The sequence below is a fragment of the Zosterops lateralis genome (genome assembly GCF_965231275.1).
Source record: "Zosterops lateralis genome assembly, chromosome: W".
Taxonomy (NCBI): Eukaryota; Metazoa; Chordata; class Aves; order Passeriformes; family Zosteropidae; genus Zosterops; species Zosterops lateralis.
Window position 1 is genome coordinate 2141914 of NC_139801.1, and position 17748 is coordinate 2159661.

General features: G+C 40.0%; 1 protein-coding gene across 9 annotated transcripts in view; it reads left to right on the top strand.

The window, feature by feature from the left end:
* The first annotated feature begins 634 nt into the window (after positions 1-634).
* Positions 635-17748, top strand: part of LOC310922166 (zinc finger RNA-binding protein-like) — a 50919-nt gene continuing 33805 nt past the window's right edge. For 2 of the 9 annotated variants that reach the window (XM_083882568.1, XM_083882569.1), the window contains exons 1-4: positions 645-947; positions 1194-1278; positions 10806-11088; positions 17041-17185. In XM_083882568.1, coding sequence (XP_083738694.1) covers positions 911-947; positions 1194-1278; positions 10806-11088; positions 17041-17185 — 550 coding nt within the window. In that variant the 5' untranslated portion in view covers positions 645-910. Of the gene's footprint in view, positions 948-1193; positions 1279-1504; positions 1523-2550; positions 2651-10805; positions 11089-17040; positions 17186-17748 lie in introns of all 9 variants that reach the window. The other 7 variants (XM_083882571.1, XM_083882567.1, XM_083882564.1 and 4 more) reach the window with 7 other exon arrangements.

Below are 17748 nucleotides of genomic sequence, written 5' to 3' on the forward strand. Positions count from 1 at the left end.
AAAAGGAGCCTAGGTAGCAGTGGGGGGAAATTGTTAAGAGGAGATTTAATCCATGAAATAGGTAACAGATTACAGGCAAGCTCTGGGTGATGTCCATGTGATAGAAAAACAAATTAAAAGTTTAGGGCCACATGTTGCCCTCTTCTTTTCCTCATCGGCTGAGGTACTAGGAAGCATATAGCCCCCCACCCCCGATCCTGTCATTTTCACCCAAAGTTTAGAAACTCAGGCTTGTGCAAACCCATTTGTCTGTTTCATGAGTCAAACTGTCGGGGTTCTGTAACAAACCTTCGGCTTGAAGTTGGTAGAGACATTAAGACCCATTTCAAAGACGTTAACACCCATACCCTCACCCATGGAATTGTTTGTAAAGACATTGGCACACATCTTCCCTATCACTATTGTGGTGTGTTGTGGGTTTGCAGGCAAGAATGAGAAACCGACCCTATCTTTGCAATATGAGTCCACGGGTGCAGGTGCGGTGTGACTGTAGGTGTGACATGGGATGATGGAAGGAGGGAGAAAGGGGACAGGCAGGAGGAGTGGTACGCGCAGCATTAGTCTAAGAACAGCTCTTCCTCGCGCCCGGGCCTCAGCGAGGGGAACTACAACTCCCAAGAGCCTTTGCAACATCAAGCGCAGGAGGATTCATGCCTCAAGTGTGGTGGCGGCCTACGCGACATCGAGGGTGTTCTTCTGCGGGCGGGGGCGTAGCCATTGGCTGAACTACAACTTCTAGCAGCCCTTCACACATCTCGCGCGTGCGCACGGCCTTGGTCCGGCCGCACTTTGCCGTTGTCGCCGTAGGTGTGTGTGGAGGGGGGAAGGGAGTGAGCGAACGCGGCGGTGAGGAGGGGGATGAGAGTTGAGTTGAGAGTTCAACCGCCGTTGTCCCTGCTAGCTTGCACTCATGATTCCTATATGCCCGGTAGTTTCTTTCACCTATGGTAAGTAATGGCGCTCGATGTTTCTGTGTGTCCGTGAGCGTGGGGGGAGGGGGGCGGCGGCGAAGGGGAGGAGATGCGGCCCGCGCGCGGGGCGGAGGAGCGGTGGTCCTGAAGCCCCGTGTTTGACCTGGCGCTCGCGCGCACTTCTGTCTCTTGTCTGTCTGTCCCTTTCTCTCCCCGCCTCCTCCTGCCGGGCCTCCTGTCATGGCCCCGACCGCTGCCACCTCTTGGTTATCTTCGCCACAGTGCCCAGCCGCCTGGGAGAAGATGCCAAAATGGCCACCGGCAACTACTTTGGATTCACCCATAGCGGGGCTGCTGCCCAGTATAGGTAACCACCGCGACCCCTCCCTACCCCGCCCCTCCCTCTGTCCTTGCCCGGAGTCACTTCCCTCTTTGCCTCCGGTTTCGTGTCCCTGACCGGGATCTCCCCGCCCCCTCGGGGTGAGTGCTCGGGACTCCTCCCATCTTCCGCTCCGTGTGGAGCCTGCTTCTGCAACCCGCTCCTCCGCGATAGTTGTGCTTGGGACCCATGTGCTTATCTGCCTCTCCCGCAGGTGTGTTTTCTTATCCTGGTAAGGACCTCCCTGTATCCCCAGTGGTGTAAGGGTGGGGAGGTGGAGCCGAACACCACGGAGGAGGCAGCATCAGATCCCAAGGCCCTTAAATTAAAATGGCCACTTACAGTCAACAACGCCAACAAGTTACTGTCTGCTGCTCCCCGGACACTTCTCTTTCAGTGAAGATGGGGCTTGCTCCCCAAGTCTTTGCTTCCCCCTATGTCAGTGTGGGAAGATGGAATCCTTTTTAACACATGTTAAAATTACACCAACCCAACCTATGGGAGACTGGATAAATAAGGGAAGAGTAGAAGCACCAGAAAATACAGGGGACTGTCCCATTCCACTGAAGCAATGCTATAATTAATGTATCAGAAAGCAGAGAAAGTACTTTTGGAGCTTTACACCTTTTAAAAATATTTCCTACTTGGGTATCTTAAGATCAGGAGCAGGTCTTATAGTGGAGCTCAGGGACCTGTAACCATATATTTTGTATAGGTATGTTGCCTTAAATTTTTGTATCTTTGTACTCTTTCTGCATCCAAATTGTGTGTCAGACTGTTAAAAACTAATTGGTAGCATCTCTTATCTCACTTTTTATGAAATCAAATTACTTAATTTGGCAAAACCCAGATACAATAATGAACGTCATCACATTTTTGGCTTGTGTTGGAGTAGCACCTTAAAGTTCATATTTGAATCTTTGTTATTCATTTAATAAATTTATAATAAAGGCCTTCCTTGACTCCTAAGTCTTGGTTAATGGGAAAATAGTAGGATAAAGCAAATATATGAAATATGAGGATTTATTGGCAAATGAATGCAGATGTGTGCTACTGTTATCTAGCTAATCAAAATTGCATACCTGATAGTTTCAGGAATATACAGTTTTATGTGGGTCTTGGAATGACTCCCAAGTGATTATTTTCTGGAAATGGATATAAAATAAATTAATTTTTATTTACTCCAATGTATAATAGTTAAGGAGAGGATTAAACTTAGCTAATATTTTTGTTCTTTTTTTTTTTTTTTTTTTTGATTAGGTGCTCACAGTATGTTTATGTTTTACTTGACAGTTGTGGAATTTGAAAATGAGTTATGGTGTATGAATGAGTTTTTAAATAACATAGAAGATTTTTTTTTGTAAGTAAATAAATCTTTGAGTGAATAATAAACTGAGATCCATATATATCTGCAATTTTGAAGTGGAGATTAATTTTTTAAAATTGTTATTCCTTTTATTGTGGAGCTGAGGTGGCCTGTAGACATAAGAACCTGAACAACTGATTTGAAATTTCCTTAAAACCATATCATTGGAATACAGTTCAAATTCAGAACTGTTTTCATAGTTAATCCTAAATGTATTCTTGGGAAAATGGAAAGACTGATTGAAAGAAGCTTTTTCCTTTGCTATCAAAAGTACAAGATAGTATTCCATTTACGTATCAGTAAAAGACTCTATCCTATAAATGGTTTGTACATTTACCGTGTCTGAAACTGAAGAGACAAAGCAATCAGTGTTAAATCAGTCCTTTCATAAGAATGAATTGAATATTTTGAACAGAAAACACAGGAATCAATGTCTAAAAGGGAGTTTATCTTAATGTAATGACATCATGATTTAATGAAAGAAGCATTAGATTATGCAAATACCAGTACAGAAAATTCCTCTGAATATTGCAATACCTTTGTGCTAGTAGTGGTATTTGGCCTAGGGTTATAAACCTGCATACAATGCAAAACTCTGTTACTTATTTAAGTAACTATTAATCCATCTATTTACAAGCCTGAAATAAATGTGAAATTTGGTGATACTAGTCCTCTTTAGTTTGTATGTGTGTGTATACTCTGTAGGCCATCTTAACCACTGTGTCTATTCAGTTTGAAATGAACAACCTAATATTGGCTTGTTTTTCATGTATAAAAAATATTAGCATTCTTGATTCACTGCTGGAGAAGAGGCATAATTATGCTTTTATTTTGAAGCTGGCTGACTGAAATGTGGGGATGCTGATGGAGAGATAGGAACATTGAGAAATATTTGGACAGAGAAGTGTGCAAATGTGATGGTCTCAATCTTGTGTTAAGGTTTTGCTTCCTGTTAAGAAGATAAAAAACCTTTGAGCATCTGAGTTTCATCTCATGTTCATAGCATGTACCTACTCTAATGAGACAGGTCACAGATGTGAGATTCTTGGGTAGTTAGGAGTGAATTGTTAACTTTGAATTGCTAAGTGTGGTGAGCCTTTGTAGGTAAAGGCAATTAAATGTAGCAGATAGGGTCCAGAGCCAATCACAGTGCCTGTGAGTTTAGATTAAGATGCAGTCTTCTAGGTAGCCATATGGAAGTGAACTTTTGCAATTATAGCTAGTTTTGTATTCAAGTGCAGTGTATGATGTTACTGGATGTTCGAGACTGGTACAGAAGTGTTATGACCCGCCCTAGAAGGCAAGGGTAACCTAGGTTCTTGTTAATCCCTTGGGGTGGATTAGAGTGAAATTACACTGATTGATGTTTGTAAATATATACATATAGGGTTTATTTTAGAACAATTTGGTTGCAATGGAAAGCAGGTATGTAGCCATTTTGATTATTATTTATAGTAATATAGCAATATGAAAGCATGAAAATATCATTTAAGAAAATGTATAAGAGAAAAGAAAGAAAGGATAAGAGTAAGGGAACATATCACTACCCATGGATCTGCAATGAGACTTGATGCAGTTTTGATGTCCGTTAGTCACAGTAGTGATCACTGTCTTGATCCATTGGAGGTAGGGAAAAAACCCTCGAAACATGAAGTCCAATGGATTGAAATATGCTCAGGCTGAGTGGGAATGCCCAGGTACTTCCCCTGGGGGGGAGAGCTTTCAGTCCCTAGTCCTCTGGTGGAAGGCCTCAGGAATGAGTCTGGGGGCACTTTGGGGGTCTGATGGTTTATGACACCTTCTAAGACATGACATCTGCCTCTCACGTCAGCACAGTTGAGCCAGTTACGCTCCATCAGACCTGGAGTCTTGTGTCCAGTTCTGGGCTCCCCAGTGCAAGAGAGACATGGACATATTGGAGAGAGTCCAGTGAAAGGCCACAAAGATGATGAAGGGGCTGGAGCCTCTCACCTATGAAGAAAGGCTGAGAGAAAGAGCTGTGACTGTTTAGCCTAGAGATAAGAAGGCTCAAGGGGGATCCTGTTAATGTATATAAATACCTAAAGGAAGAGTGCAAAGAGGACAGAGCCAGGCTCTTGTCAGTGGTGCCCAGTGACAGGACCAGAGGCAATGGGCACAAACCAAAACACAGGAGGTTCCCTCTGGACATCAGAAAATGTTTTATAAACTGTGAGGGTGACAGCACAGACACAGGTTGCCCAGTAAACTTCTGGAGTCTCCCTCCTTGAAGATGTTCAAATCGCAGTCTGGACATGGTCCTGGGCAACTGGCTCTTGCTGGCCCTGCTTGAACAGGATTGGACCCTCCAGATGTCTCTTCCAACCTCAGCCATTCTTTGATTCTGTGATTTTGACAAGGAAAATGTTAGTGGTTGATAGTTTTCAGGCAGACAACATCTAAAACTCAGTTCTTTTTGTCATGCATTATCCTTGTGAACATGGCTGTTATCTAGACTTGAATAACATCAATGTTTTGATAATGAGCTGTCAATGGTGTGCAACCAAGTAAAGAGTAGATGGATAAATTCTGCAAGATTATGAGCTAGTGTGGCCCTTCACTCCCCAGAAAATCATATTGACATGGAATTGAAGATTAGTGTGGAGAAAAATACATGGTCACAGCTTGCTGCAATCAGCCTTATCTAGGAGGTTTAATATAGTGGTATTTTATAATATATGGCACTTTTTCTGATACTAATACATCAGTATTTTCCATCACTAATGTCAGTAGAACTTAGTGTATTTGTTATTCAAAGATTTGAGTCAAAGGTGTTTCAAGAAAGCCCAAATTTTTCTCATGCACTGTAGTACAATAATTCTATGTAAAGAATTAATTCTCTTGATCCTTGAGGATTTTTAGGTAAGATGTGAAAGATGTGAGCAAGCTAGGTATACATTGGGGTCTAAAACTTCTGAATAGTAGTGAGCTTATTTGGAAGGAGGAAGCAAAGAGCATGTCTTGCTGAAAATGTTGGGATAAATTAAACTCTCTAACACAATTTTTTTAGTATTAAGGAGTAGGCATTACTTTATTCCAGGCCAGGGTGCATAAGGGGATAGCTCCACCTAGGTGCACACAACTTTCAAAACTTTTTACTTATTTATACATTATTAGCAAACAAATTAATGTTAATTGGTTCTAAATTACATAATTCTCTTCATTAATTAGTATTCTGTCTTTTATTGGTTATTGATTTCCCACTTTTCATGTTTATTAGTCCACATTTTTCCGTCTTTTTATTGTCTTTTTCCCAGACAGGGAGTCTGCAGCACAGGTTGGATCGTCTTTGTTAGTCTCCTCTATCTTCTGGATACTTCAACATGTCCTTGGAGGGCTATAAATTCTGGATTCCAGGTGTCCAGCTTTTAAGTCCCTCAGGTTTTGTTCATTGAAGCTTATCAGGGTTAGTTTCATAAAACTTAAAGTTTCAGTGATCTAATAATCAAACTCTAACAATAACGGTCTGTAAAAAAAACAAAACAACTTATCTACATGCTGGCTAAAGTGAAAAATCATACTGCTTAAGAGTAATACACTGCTTATGATTATTTAAAGCAATTAATGAAAAAGTTAATTAAAACCATTAGTTAGGAAATTATATAATTTCCAACACATAGGGAAATAGGGATATGCAAGTAGTAGTTTAGGGCACGTAGGGAGAGATGAAAAACATTAGGTAAGGTGCTGGAAATGACCTGTCATTGACTAAAACATACGTCTACAGAACATGGAGAAGAACAATTGAGTGCAACATGTAGCCTGTACACTGGCTGTGACTGCGATAGTGAAAATACAGTGAAATAGAAATCCAAGATGGAAGATGAGTATTGAAGAATGTGTGTTGTTCCTAGAAAATAGAAATTAAAGTGAGCTTGGTGGGGAAACACTGTTACTATTATGATCAGCCAAAGAAATAGGTGTGGTATGAATAAAATAGATTCATTTTGAATGAAAATCTCTGGCAGAAGAGATATTATTAAAGCAATGCAACAGAGTAAGATTTGAAGCTGACGAGTCCTTTGCCTGTAACTTCTTAAGTCAAAGAATGATGTTTGTTTTGATAGTAAGTTAAAATACTGTAAGAATTGTAATATGAAGTTACCTTGAATGTTCACAAACTGGGTTTGCTTTAAGTAAATGTTGGTTTAGAACTCATTTGCTTTTGAAACAAGCTTTCATAAACTTATGAAAAAAAATTTTGACAGTGAGGGTGTTCAGACATTGGAACAGGTTGTCTAGAGCAGTCTTGGATTCTCCATTCTTGGAGATGATTGGAACCTGACTGGACACAAAGCCCTGGGAAAACTAATGTAACTGTTATTAGCTGTGCTTTGGGCATAGGGTTAGAACAGATGATCTCATAATCTTTGTTTCAGCCTAAATTATTCTGTCATTTTAAAGTTCTGTCTAGTTAGTAAAGCCAGTTGGACTACATATCTTTTCATATTAAGAGCACTAGAATTCTTTGAACTCAAAAATGCTATTAAGGATATTAGAATTTATTTGGGGAAAGAGAAGAATTGATCTACAAAGAAAACTCACTAAGGTACCAGATCAATCAGTTAGCTTCTCTGTCTGCTTCTAATTTGGTTCAACTTTTTCCCCACTATGTTAAGGGATTAAGCTAAACTGAATTACTTTCTTTGTTGCAGTAAAGAGCACACGTGTGGTTTGTTACCATAGCTCAGCTGACATACCATATTTCATTGTTGCTCTAATAACTTGATCAAGTGCCTAAGTTTTTTGAGTCTTATTTATTAGGACTAAGTTGAAATACTTGATGTGGTACAATATGGAAAATTATTACTTAAGTTAGAGATTAGTAAAAGAATTGTAGAGGAGATAGTAGAGGTGGTTCGTAGAATTAGAAGAGTGATTATCAAAGAGGAATAGTTGCAGTGGAGTACTCTAGGGATTGGTCTTGAGTCTTATTATTTATGGTGCATTGTAATATTTGATGCGAAGGAAATATTGTCAGTACACAGGTAACTTTACAAGAAGCTGCTCTGAGGAAGCTAGATTCTTTGGAAAGAAGTCTGGAGCAGAGTGAGTGGCACAACTGAAACTTCACCTCATGATCCATACAATTCTTGCCATCTGTAGTAATGAAAGAATAGATAATACTAGGATATGTGCAATGAAAAATTGCAAGAAAGATTGGTGGAAGAGGGAGCTAGCGAAATAGTTTGGAGGGAGATAAGTTCATCTTGGCAAATGTGATGAGGCACTAATCACCAAACAAGGATTAAAAACTCTTGTAAGTTAAATGACAGTGACACAAAAATATTTTGATTATAAATTAATTACCTGAAAGTATCTGGTCATCTTTATGTTAAAAGATTCTCAGTAAGACCATGGGGAGAAAAAGAAACATAAATTCAGGAAAGATGTGATGTTGATATGAATTTCTATAACATAGCATAACAACTTTTAAAAATGAAGTAACAGTCAGTTCTAGAATATTTTTCTTGTAGTCTTGCAAACTTGGTCACTAGCTCTGCATGGTGTTGCAGAAGCAAGAGGAACAGATTTGCTAAAATAAACATGGTCATAGAATTATATTAGCCTTAGAAATCAAATTATTTGAGCTGCTAATTCTATACCATGATAAGGAAGTTTGGTACAAAAACAGCACAGAAGAAATTAAACTGTCTGTTAGCAGAATCTTGTTAATAATCCTGCTCATAATGATCACAATCTCTTCACAATATTAAACACTGAAAACTTTCAGGCAGCTTTAATCATATATGTATATGTATATATATATTTTGAGAACAAAAGCATTTTCATTGATAGACTGATACTGTTACCTTATAGTGTGTTGTTAACACTATTGTATTTTGTAATAGTAACTTAAGCACAGTTTCATGAAACTTGAGACAGATTAACGCTTCCTGGGGAGGTCCCTGTTCTTTCTCTCCCATTATTTGATTATTTTCCTCTGCTTCCATATGTATAACTTATCTGGGTTATACAGCAGACTGTTTTGTGAGCTACTATGTTTTTAACATTTCTACCACATTAGAAAATGAGCTCAGGAAAAAAAAAAATCTCGTAGTTTTCTGCTAGATTAATGAGTTAAATCAGTGCAATGAATAGCTTGACAAGTAGCAGAACTAGCACTAGGGATGAAATAGAATGGCATAGCCAGGTTTGGTATATGGGAGGAAGGAGGAATAAGAGTGGGGAGGAAGACTTTTCCTTGTTGGCAGTATTAGACTGTTGATGTGTTCAAGTGCAGTTTGAGATAAAGTCTGCTGCCTGTTTTCCCAATGTAATGTATTTTTAGTAGGTACATATGATAATGTGAATTAGCTCAGAATGTATGAATATTTTACACTTCTGTACTGTTAGTTATGTAGATAATACAGCCTAATTTTATAGATTGTCATTCACTTTTACCATCATAAAATAGTCTTCCTGAATTTTCTGATGGAGTTTGGTTTCTCACTTTAAACTGACAAAATAGATAAACTTTTTATATATGTCAAGCACTGGTGGGAGCTACACCAGAGTGGGTCAGGTCTTTTCTTCCACTGTTATGCTAAGAAGTTGAAAATTAAACATAATTGAGTACAACTCACAACTGAATTAAATTTGAATGAAATACAAGTAGTTTTTAAACCAAACAGGCCTAAGATGGGAAGAAGGTAGAGTCCAGGTGTGTAAGTCCAATAATAATAACATTTTCTCTGTGTGTTTCTGCTGTAAGAATTTTTAAAAATATATATTGAAGTTAATGAGTCCTGCTGTAATTAAAATTACAAAATCAGTTTTTCTTAAAAAAAAGTTGTTAAACAAAAGGGAGTTATGGAAATATCTTTTGCAAAAAATAATAGTAACTATAGTTAAAAGGTGCTTTGTTTCTGATAGCTATGTCAGAGAGAATATTGCAGTCTTTAGGAAAGACCGCGACTTCTTCCTTTTGCTTTGGGCATAATCATGCTGAAATTCCATTTTGACACTGAGTATGTTTGCTTCCAACAAGATTTCATTTTTTTTTTCTAAAAATTAGAGGACACTACCTCCTTGATAGGCATGGAATTGTTTTTGAATAATCTTTTTAATAGTGATGTGGAGATGTGAAACTCTATAGAGACTCTAAAATAGTGAAAATCAGTACAGGAAGTGTGCTAAAAATGTCATAAGAATCACTCAATCCCCTATTTCATATAATTGTTCCAGATAGTGATATTTTGCCCAGTTCACTTTATTTGTTTAAAAATAGCTATTATAGGATTTTAATAATAATACAAAGTTATAAATCATTATAGGACAACAATATTTGTTTTCATTCAAATAATTAAGTCTTAGAAGCCATATTTTTTTATTTCCACTATTAATATTTATTTATTCTTATTAAATAGCTACATGGTAATATTTTACCTGCACATTAAAGAGAAGCAAATTAATCTCAGCATGTGCCTGGAAGATTGCCAGACCTCTGGTAGCAGTTGTCTTGCTTGATTTGACTGCCCATTCTTTTGATGCTTCATGTTGTGAGGCAGTGGACTTCTGTATGAGTGAGTGGGGCCAGCTTTTATAATTTACAATTTTTGTGGAAAAATTCCCACATCAGAAATATTTAAAGTCTCTCTTCCTTAAATTCAAGAGTTCTGAGCTATTTTTCACAGAAGTCTTTAAAATCTCATTTTTTAAAAATATGGTTTCCTGAAAAACATCATGCAAGTGCATATCAGTAATGAGCTCTCACAGAGAAGCAGTATTTTTCTTAATTTTACAGGTATATCAGTTTTACTGAAGAACCACTAAAACACTTAAAAACTTATTGGTCATGAAAAAAACAACTGTGTAAGACTTCTGTATTATTTTGAATGAAAGGCTTGGGTTCTTTTCAAGCAGTGGAACACAGCTACCACCACTCCTTGCTAAGAAGACAGTCATTGCCTGCAGATATATTTACATTCACAGAAACTTCAAAATGATACAGCCTTTTTAATGGGGTGGATAAGAGGTAATAAAAGTAATTACATTGTATGATAGCTGTTCCAGATCTGTTTGTAGAATAGAAAAGTATGAATCAAATCTAGGAGTTTGAAATGTTTAGGCATTAGATGAGTATGTTGGATTAATCTAATTATTTACTTACTGTCTTTTTCCAATGTAGCCAGCAGCCAGCTTCGGGCGTAGCTTATTCCCATCCAACTACAGTTGCCAGCTACACTGTCCACCAGGCACCAGTTGCTGCGCACACTGTCACTGCAGCCTATGCTCCAGCAGCAGCTACAGTTGCAGTAGCCAGGCCTGCTCCAGTAGCTGTTGCAGCTGCTGCAACAGCTGCTGCTTATGGAGGCTATCCTACAGCGCATACAGCTACAGATTATGGTTATACACAGAGGCAACAAGAAGCTCCACCACCACCACCTCCTGTCACTACGCAGAATTACCAGGTGTGTTTAAAAAAAAAAAAAGTGCAATTTTTAAATGATATGTTAAAAGGAGGAGGCCTATTTTGATAAGAGAATGTGGTGATATTTATATTTTTTCTTCCACGGCTCACAGCTAAAACTGTGATAGAATGTGAAGTGTCTGCTGTCCCGTATGGTGCGTATAGAGGATTATCAGCAGTAATACTGCTAAAATTTAGACATTCACACAATAAACAATGTATTGACATTTATCTCCAAGTGATGTTGTGAACTACTGCTGAAATACTTGTCTTGGCTAGCCTAATTGTCCAAGTGGCATGCAGTTAAATGGGTCATGGAACTGATTTAGATGAAAAAACTGTTCCAGTGAAAATTTTCAGTGAGAGATAGAAGTAGTTCCCTTGTCAGATTCCTAGTTGCCACAGGAGCTCTAGCACCAAATGTAGGAGGATAGAAGATTATTCTAGGAGAGGAACTGTCTTTTGAGTAGATTTTGGGTACCGTTTGAGACTACTGCCTACCCTTGTGTGGCTACAGGCTTTTACAAAAAGAAACCGTTGTCTTTTTTTATCTTGCTCTGACCTTTACTTACACTTCTTTGCATTGAATCTAGTAGTTGTCAGCATTTGGGTGGGTCAGTTCAGGATAAGGATTTCACAGAAGGTTAACCAACTAAAAAAAGAACAGCATCTTTCCATGGGATTGACAGGCTTCTGCAGAATTTCCTTGGTTCTGCACAGTTGTGGTGCCAATGCAAGAGATGGGTGTGGGATCATGTAGAGTGAGGAGACATGCGATGGTACCTCAGACAACTTCCCATTCTTACACTGGCTTAAATATCTTATGAAACAACATCCTGTCAGTGACTGGTATTCCTCTTCAGAAATAAAGAAACTTAGCAGTACAAATCAGTGCTGCATCAGTTTTGCAGTTGGAAGATTTCAGTATGTAGTGGTTATCTTGGGACTTATTAAAGATAAGTGTTTACTCCAAAGAGTGGAAGTTGCAGTCTTTTCTGTCTGTCTAGATTGATACAATGCAAGAGTATATACACATCAGTAACCCTAGCCCATTGGTTTCAATCAGACAGCTTAGATGCAGAAAGATGAGTGGTTTTACGTGGCCAGGTAGTTTCCTATTAGAAATGTGAGCTTTATTTGTATTTTTATCAGCTTTTTTTCCAATATTCTCTAGACTCTAATTTGCATTTTCATTTGTTTAAAGCTACTATACTGTTGCTGTATGTTATGATTTCCTTTGTATGGCTTTGTACTTTGTTACATATGGTAATGAACCAAAATGTAGGAGTCTTTCCAGTAGCATGTTTACGCATAATTACAAGGTTGTTAAACTAGTTAGTTACTAGATGCATTCAGATAGAAAAGAGTCCCCTAAATTAAAGAAAAATACTACAAGAAAGACATTGAGGCACTGGAGTGTGTCCAAGAGCAGTGAAGATAGTGAAGAGTCTGGAACATAAGTCTTCTGAGGAGTGGCTGAGGGAGCTAGGGTTGTGTAGCCTGGAGAAGAAAAGGCTGAGGGGAGATCTTCCTGCTCTGAAAAGAGGTTGTAGTGAGGTGGGTCTCAGTCTCATTTCACAAGTAGCAAGTGACAACACAAAAGGAAAATCACCTCAAGTTGCACCAGGAGAGGTTTGGTTTGGATATTAGGAAAAATTTCTTTACAGGAAGGGTTCTAAAGCATTGGAACAGGCTGCCTAGAGAAGTGGTAGAGTCACCATTACTGGAAACATTCAAAAAATGTGTGGATATGGTTTAGTAGTGAACATGGTGGTAGTGCTAGGTTTACTGTTGGACCTGGTGATCTTAGAGGCCTTTTCTAACCATAAAGATTCTATGATTTCATTCACCAGCACCCCCAAGTCCTTGGCAGGGCTGCTCTCAATTTCTTCATTCCCCACCCTGTATCGATACAAGAGATTGCCTAGACCCAGGTGCAGCACCTCGCACTTAGTCTTGTTAAACCTCATGAGTTTCCCATGGGCTACATCTTGAGCTTATCCAGGTCACTCTGGATGGCATCCCATCCTTCAGGAGTGTCAACTGTACTGCTCAGCTTGGTGTCATCTGCAAACTTGCTGAGGGTGCACTCAATCCTTTCATCTATGTCATTGATGAAGACAATGAATAACATTTGGTCCCGATACAAACCTCTGAGGGGCACTACTTGTCACTGATGTCCATTGGGACACTGAGCTGTTGACAGCTACACTCTGGATGCAACCATCCAAGCAATTCCTTATCCACTGAACAGCCCACCCATTGTATCCTCTCTCAAACTGAGAGAGAAGGATATTGTGGGGGACCAAGTCAAAGGCTTTACAGAAGTCTAAATAAAGGATATCTGTAGCCTTTCCCTTGTACACTGATGGAGTCACTCCATTGTAGATGGCCACTAGGTTGGTCAGACTTGCCCTTGGTGAAGCCATGCTGATTGTCCTGAATCACCTCCCTGTCCTCCATGTGCCTTAGCAGAGCTTCTAGGAGGATCTGTTCCAGGATCTTCCCAGGCACAGATGTGATGCTGACAGGACAGTAGTTCCCAGAGTCTTCCTTTCTACCCTTTATAAAGATGAGTACAATGTTTCCCTTTTTTCAGTCACCTGGGACTTCACGTGACTGCCATGACTTTTCAAATGTGATGGAGACTGGCTTGGCAACTACATCAGCCAATTCCCTCAGGACTCTGATTCATCTCATCAGGTCCTATAGACTTATGTATGTTCAGGTTCCTCAGGTGGTCATGAACCTGATCTTCTCTTACAGTGGGAGGGACTTTGCTCTCCCAGTCTGTCTTGCAGTCTATCCACTCGAGAAGTGTGGGAAGAGAGGTTGCCATTGAAAACTGAGTCAAAAAAGCTGTTGAATACCTCAGCTTTTTCCTCATTACTATTGAGAGTTTGCCAGTCTTGTTTATCAGGAATGGTACATCTTTGACCTTCCTTTTCTGGCTGACATACTTGTAGAAGTTCTTCCTGTTATTCTTTGCCTCCTTTGTCAAGTTCAGCTCCTGCTGCACCTTGGCCTTCCACACATCATCCTGACACAACCAGTGTTCCTATATGTTTTCCAGGACACCTGTCCTTGATTCCACTGCCTGTCCATTTCCCTCTTGCCCTTTAGTTTGACTCAGCCATGCTGGTCTCTTGCCTTCCTTGCCTGACTTCTTGTGTCTGGGGATTGCAAGCTCTCTGCTCAATGGAAGACTTCCTTAAAGATCTGCCAGCTCTGTTCTGCTCCTTGTCCCTGAGGGTAGTTTCTCAGGGGGATCCTATTGACTAACTCCTTGAACAGCTGGAAGCTTATTTTCCTAAAATTATGGGTCTTGACTCTGCCTGACCCATATTCCTCAGGACTGCAAACTCCCATGTGTGCATGATCACTGCAGCTCAGGCTGCCTCCAATCTTGATGACCCTCATTAGCTCACTTACATTGGTGACCATCAGGTCTAATATTGCATCCTCTCTGGTAGTGCTATCTATTACCTGGCACGGAGTTATCCTCCATGCATTCCAGGAGTCTCCTGGATTGCCTACCACTCCCTGTGCTACTTTCCCAGCTAATGTTGGGGTGGTTGAAGCCCCCCAGCAGGACAAGAACCTGCAAGTGTGATGTCTCCTGTAGCTGGAGCAAGAAGGCTTCATCAATAGGCTTCTCCTGATTGAGTCACCTGTAGTAAACACCAACCACAGGGTTCTCTTTTTCAGTTCACTATTTCTCACTCATAAGCTTTCAACCTTCTCATGGCTGTTCTTCAGACAGCTGTTCATAATCTATCCATTTCTTGACAAAGGGGGCAACCCCTCTACCCCTCTTTTTTTCTCTGTCCCTTCTGAACAGTCTGTAGCCATCGATAACCACACTCCAGTCATGGGATTTGTCCAACCAAGTTTCAGTAATGGCAATAAAGTTGTAGCTTTGTAGCAGCATGGAGACTTCCAACTCCTCCTGTTTGTTGCCCATGGTGTGTGCATTGGTGTAAAGGCATCTCAGCTGGGCTCTCAGCATGTCACCTTTTTTAGAGGAACACCCCTCCCTTGAGGTGCTTCCCTGGTGGCTTCTATTACCTCAGGTGTTGCAGCAGCCCTCTCATTAGAGGGTACAAATGAGCTGAGACACAGACTTCTTGTTTATCACAGCATGAAAAGCATCCAGGTTTATTCCTCTTCATAATTCAGTTATCCTGACTCCAACTGCTCACTGACTCTGGCTACAGCAAACGGCCACTGTAGGTTTCCCTTGCAGACTCTGACTGCAGGTATTTCCTGCTAGACTATGACTGCAGGTTCCAACAGCAGGCTCTAACTGCAGACCCAGACTGCTCTCACAGCAGTAATTCTCTCCCCTGTTTGGCCAGTCCTCCTGGAGCCTTCCTTCAATATCGCCTTCTTCAAGGCCCTGTCCTGAGTAGCCAACTCACTCCTTTTATCACACTTATCTTTATTGGATATAGCTGTGACTCATCAGGGGCGAGGCTGTTTTGGGTAATTAACACAGCTGTGATTCATTAGGGGTGAGGTCACCTGTAATCCCTTCTCCTACACTCAGGAGGCCCTGGCTCATCTCTGTAAGTCTTCAAGTGTGCTTCAGTGTGGCTAGCACATCTCAGTCACTGGCCGAAGGCCCTCGGTACCACTCCATCCCTCTAATCTTGATGTGTTGTCCCACAGCTTGTCAAGGACAAGCCTGATATTATCCCCCTCCTCCATCATGTCTGGTTTAAAGCTCTATAACAACAAGTGCTGCTAGCTCCTGAGGAAAGACCCTCTTCCCCTTTTGAGAAGGGGGAATCCCATCTGATTCCAGCATGCCTGGTGTCATATAGGCCATCCCATTATACAAACACGTGAAATTGTGCCAGTGACACCAGCCATAGAGCCATATATTAGACTGGGCTCATCTGGTTCTTCCAATGTCTCTGCCCACAACTGGGAGGATAGAGGAGAAAATAACCTGTGCTCCAGATTCCCTTACCAGCTATCCCAAGGCCCTGAAGTCTCTTTTGATAGCCTTTGGACTATGTATTGTGATTTCATCACCACCCATGTGGAAGACCAATAATGGGTAGTAGTCTGAGGGATGTACCAGGCTAGAGAGCTTTCCTGGTCATGTCTTTAACCTGGGCCCCAGGGAGGCAGCACACTTCCCTAAGAGGAGGGTCCATCCAGCATATTGTACCCTCTGTTCACCTTAGAAGGCAATTGCCTACAGGTGCAACCTGTCTTTTCCAGAAGTGGTTGTTATACAGAGGGTAGGCCTTTCTGACTCTGGCAACACCTCTGGTGTAGGTGGACCTCCATCCTCTGTTATCCTTTGGCCTTCTAAATCTTTGTACCTATTGTACAGAGGCACCTGGGAGGGTGAGGTGGGCAAGGAGGGGATTCACCTGCTGCCCTGAGTGAGGACTTGCATCCATTCACCCCTTTTCTTTGAGCTACTGCCTTCTACCTGCTCAAAGGGAAAAATATAGGACCCTCTTGATATTGTTGGGTTTTTTTCTGGTGGCTCTTCCTGTCTTAGGGAGGGCCAAACCATGGTTCCATGTTTTTAAACTTGTGAATATATTATGATTTGTGGAGATCTGTGGTGTTTTTTTCCTTCATATTTTACAGGAATGCAGTCTGATATAGTCATTACGAAAAACTAGTGTGCATTGAGTTGCTTTTTGGTAACAAAAATAATTTGGAAGGGAAAAAGTCGTTTAATAGCATGAGATTAATTCCTATATTATGTCTGAAAAAGACCATTCAGGGTTGTCTTCAGGCCTGAAGTATCTGTAAGCATAAATTTAATTTCTTTAATGCATATATTGGTATATAATGTATCTGTAAATATTTTTAAAATCTACTTAAGTAGAGTAGAAGAAAAATCTTTGACTCTGCTAATGATTCTTATCATTCCAGATATATACTTAAGGAGAAATTTGATGGGTTTTCTTTTTTGAATTTTTAGGATTCCTATTCTTATGTTCGATCTACTGCCCCAGCTGTAGCTTATGACAGCAAACAATACTATCAACAACCAGCAGCAACTGCTGCGGCTGTGGCTGCTGCTGCCCAGCCTCAGCCTTCAGTGGCCGAGTCATACTACCAGACAGGTATGTGGCATGATTCAAACTCCTGTCATTATATACAGTCTCTATACTATTTTAATAGCTTAAAAATATATCTTTGAATATTTCACATTATCAGATTTCTTTATTGTTTTGACATGTAATCTCTGTCAATGTTTAGAAAAAACTCAATGCTCCTAGAACTTGAACATTATTGTGACATTGCCATAAGTAACTATCTTTGAGGTTTGGATTGTTATTAATACACTCAAAACATACTTCTAGGCAAACATTTTTGCTGAAGTAGGTTGAAAAAGTCAGTGATGGGTTCAGATGCTAACTTGGTTAGAAAGACTTTTTTAAAAAAAATTCTTTTGTTAATATATATACTTCTTTAATTATTGGTATTATAAATGCTACAAAACATAAATCCTATTTGCTTTTTTTTTACTATAATTAGAAATAATAGCAAAGTTTAGGTGTACTTTGGTTTAGTGTGTACTCTAGTAAAACCACTGAAGGAGAAAGTTGTTTAAAAACATGGAAGCACAGTTAAAACTATGTAAATAAATCTGAGGCTCGCTAGTGTGAGCTTCGATGTGATTAAA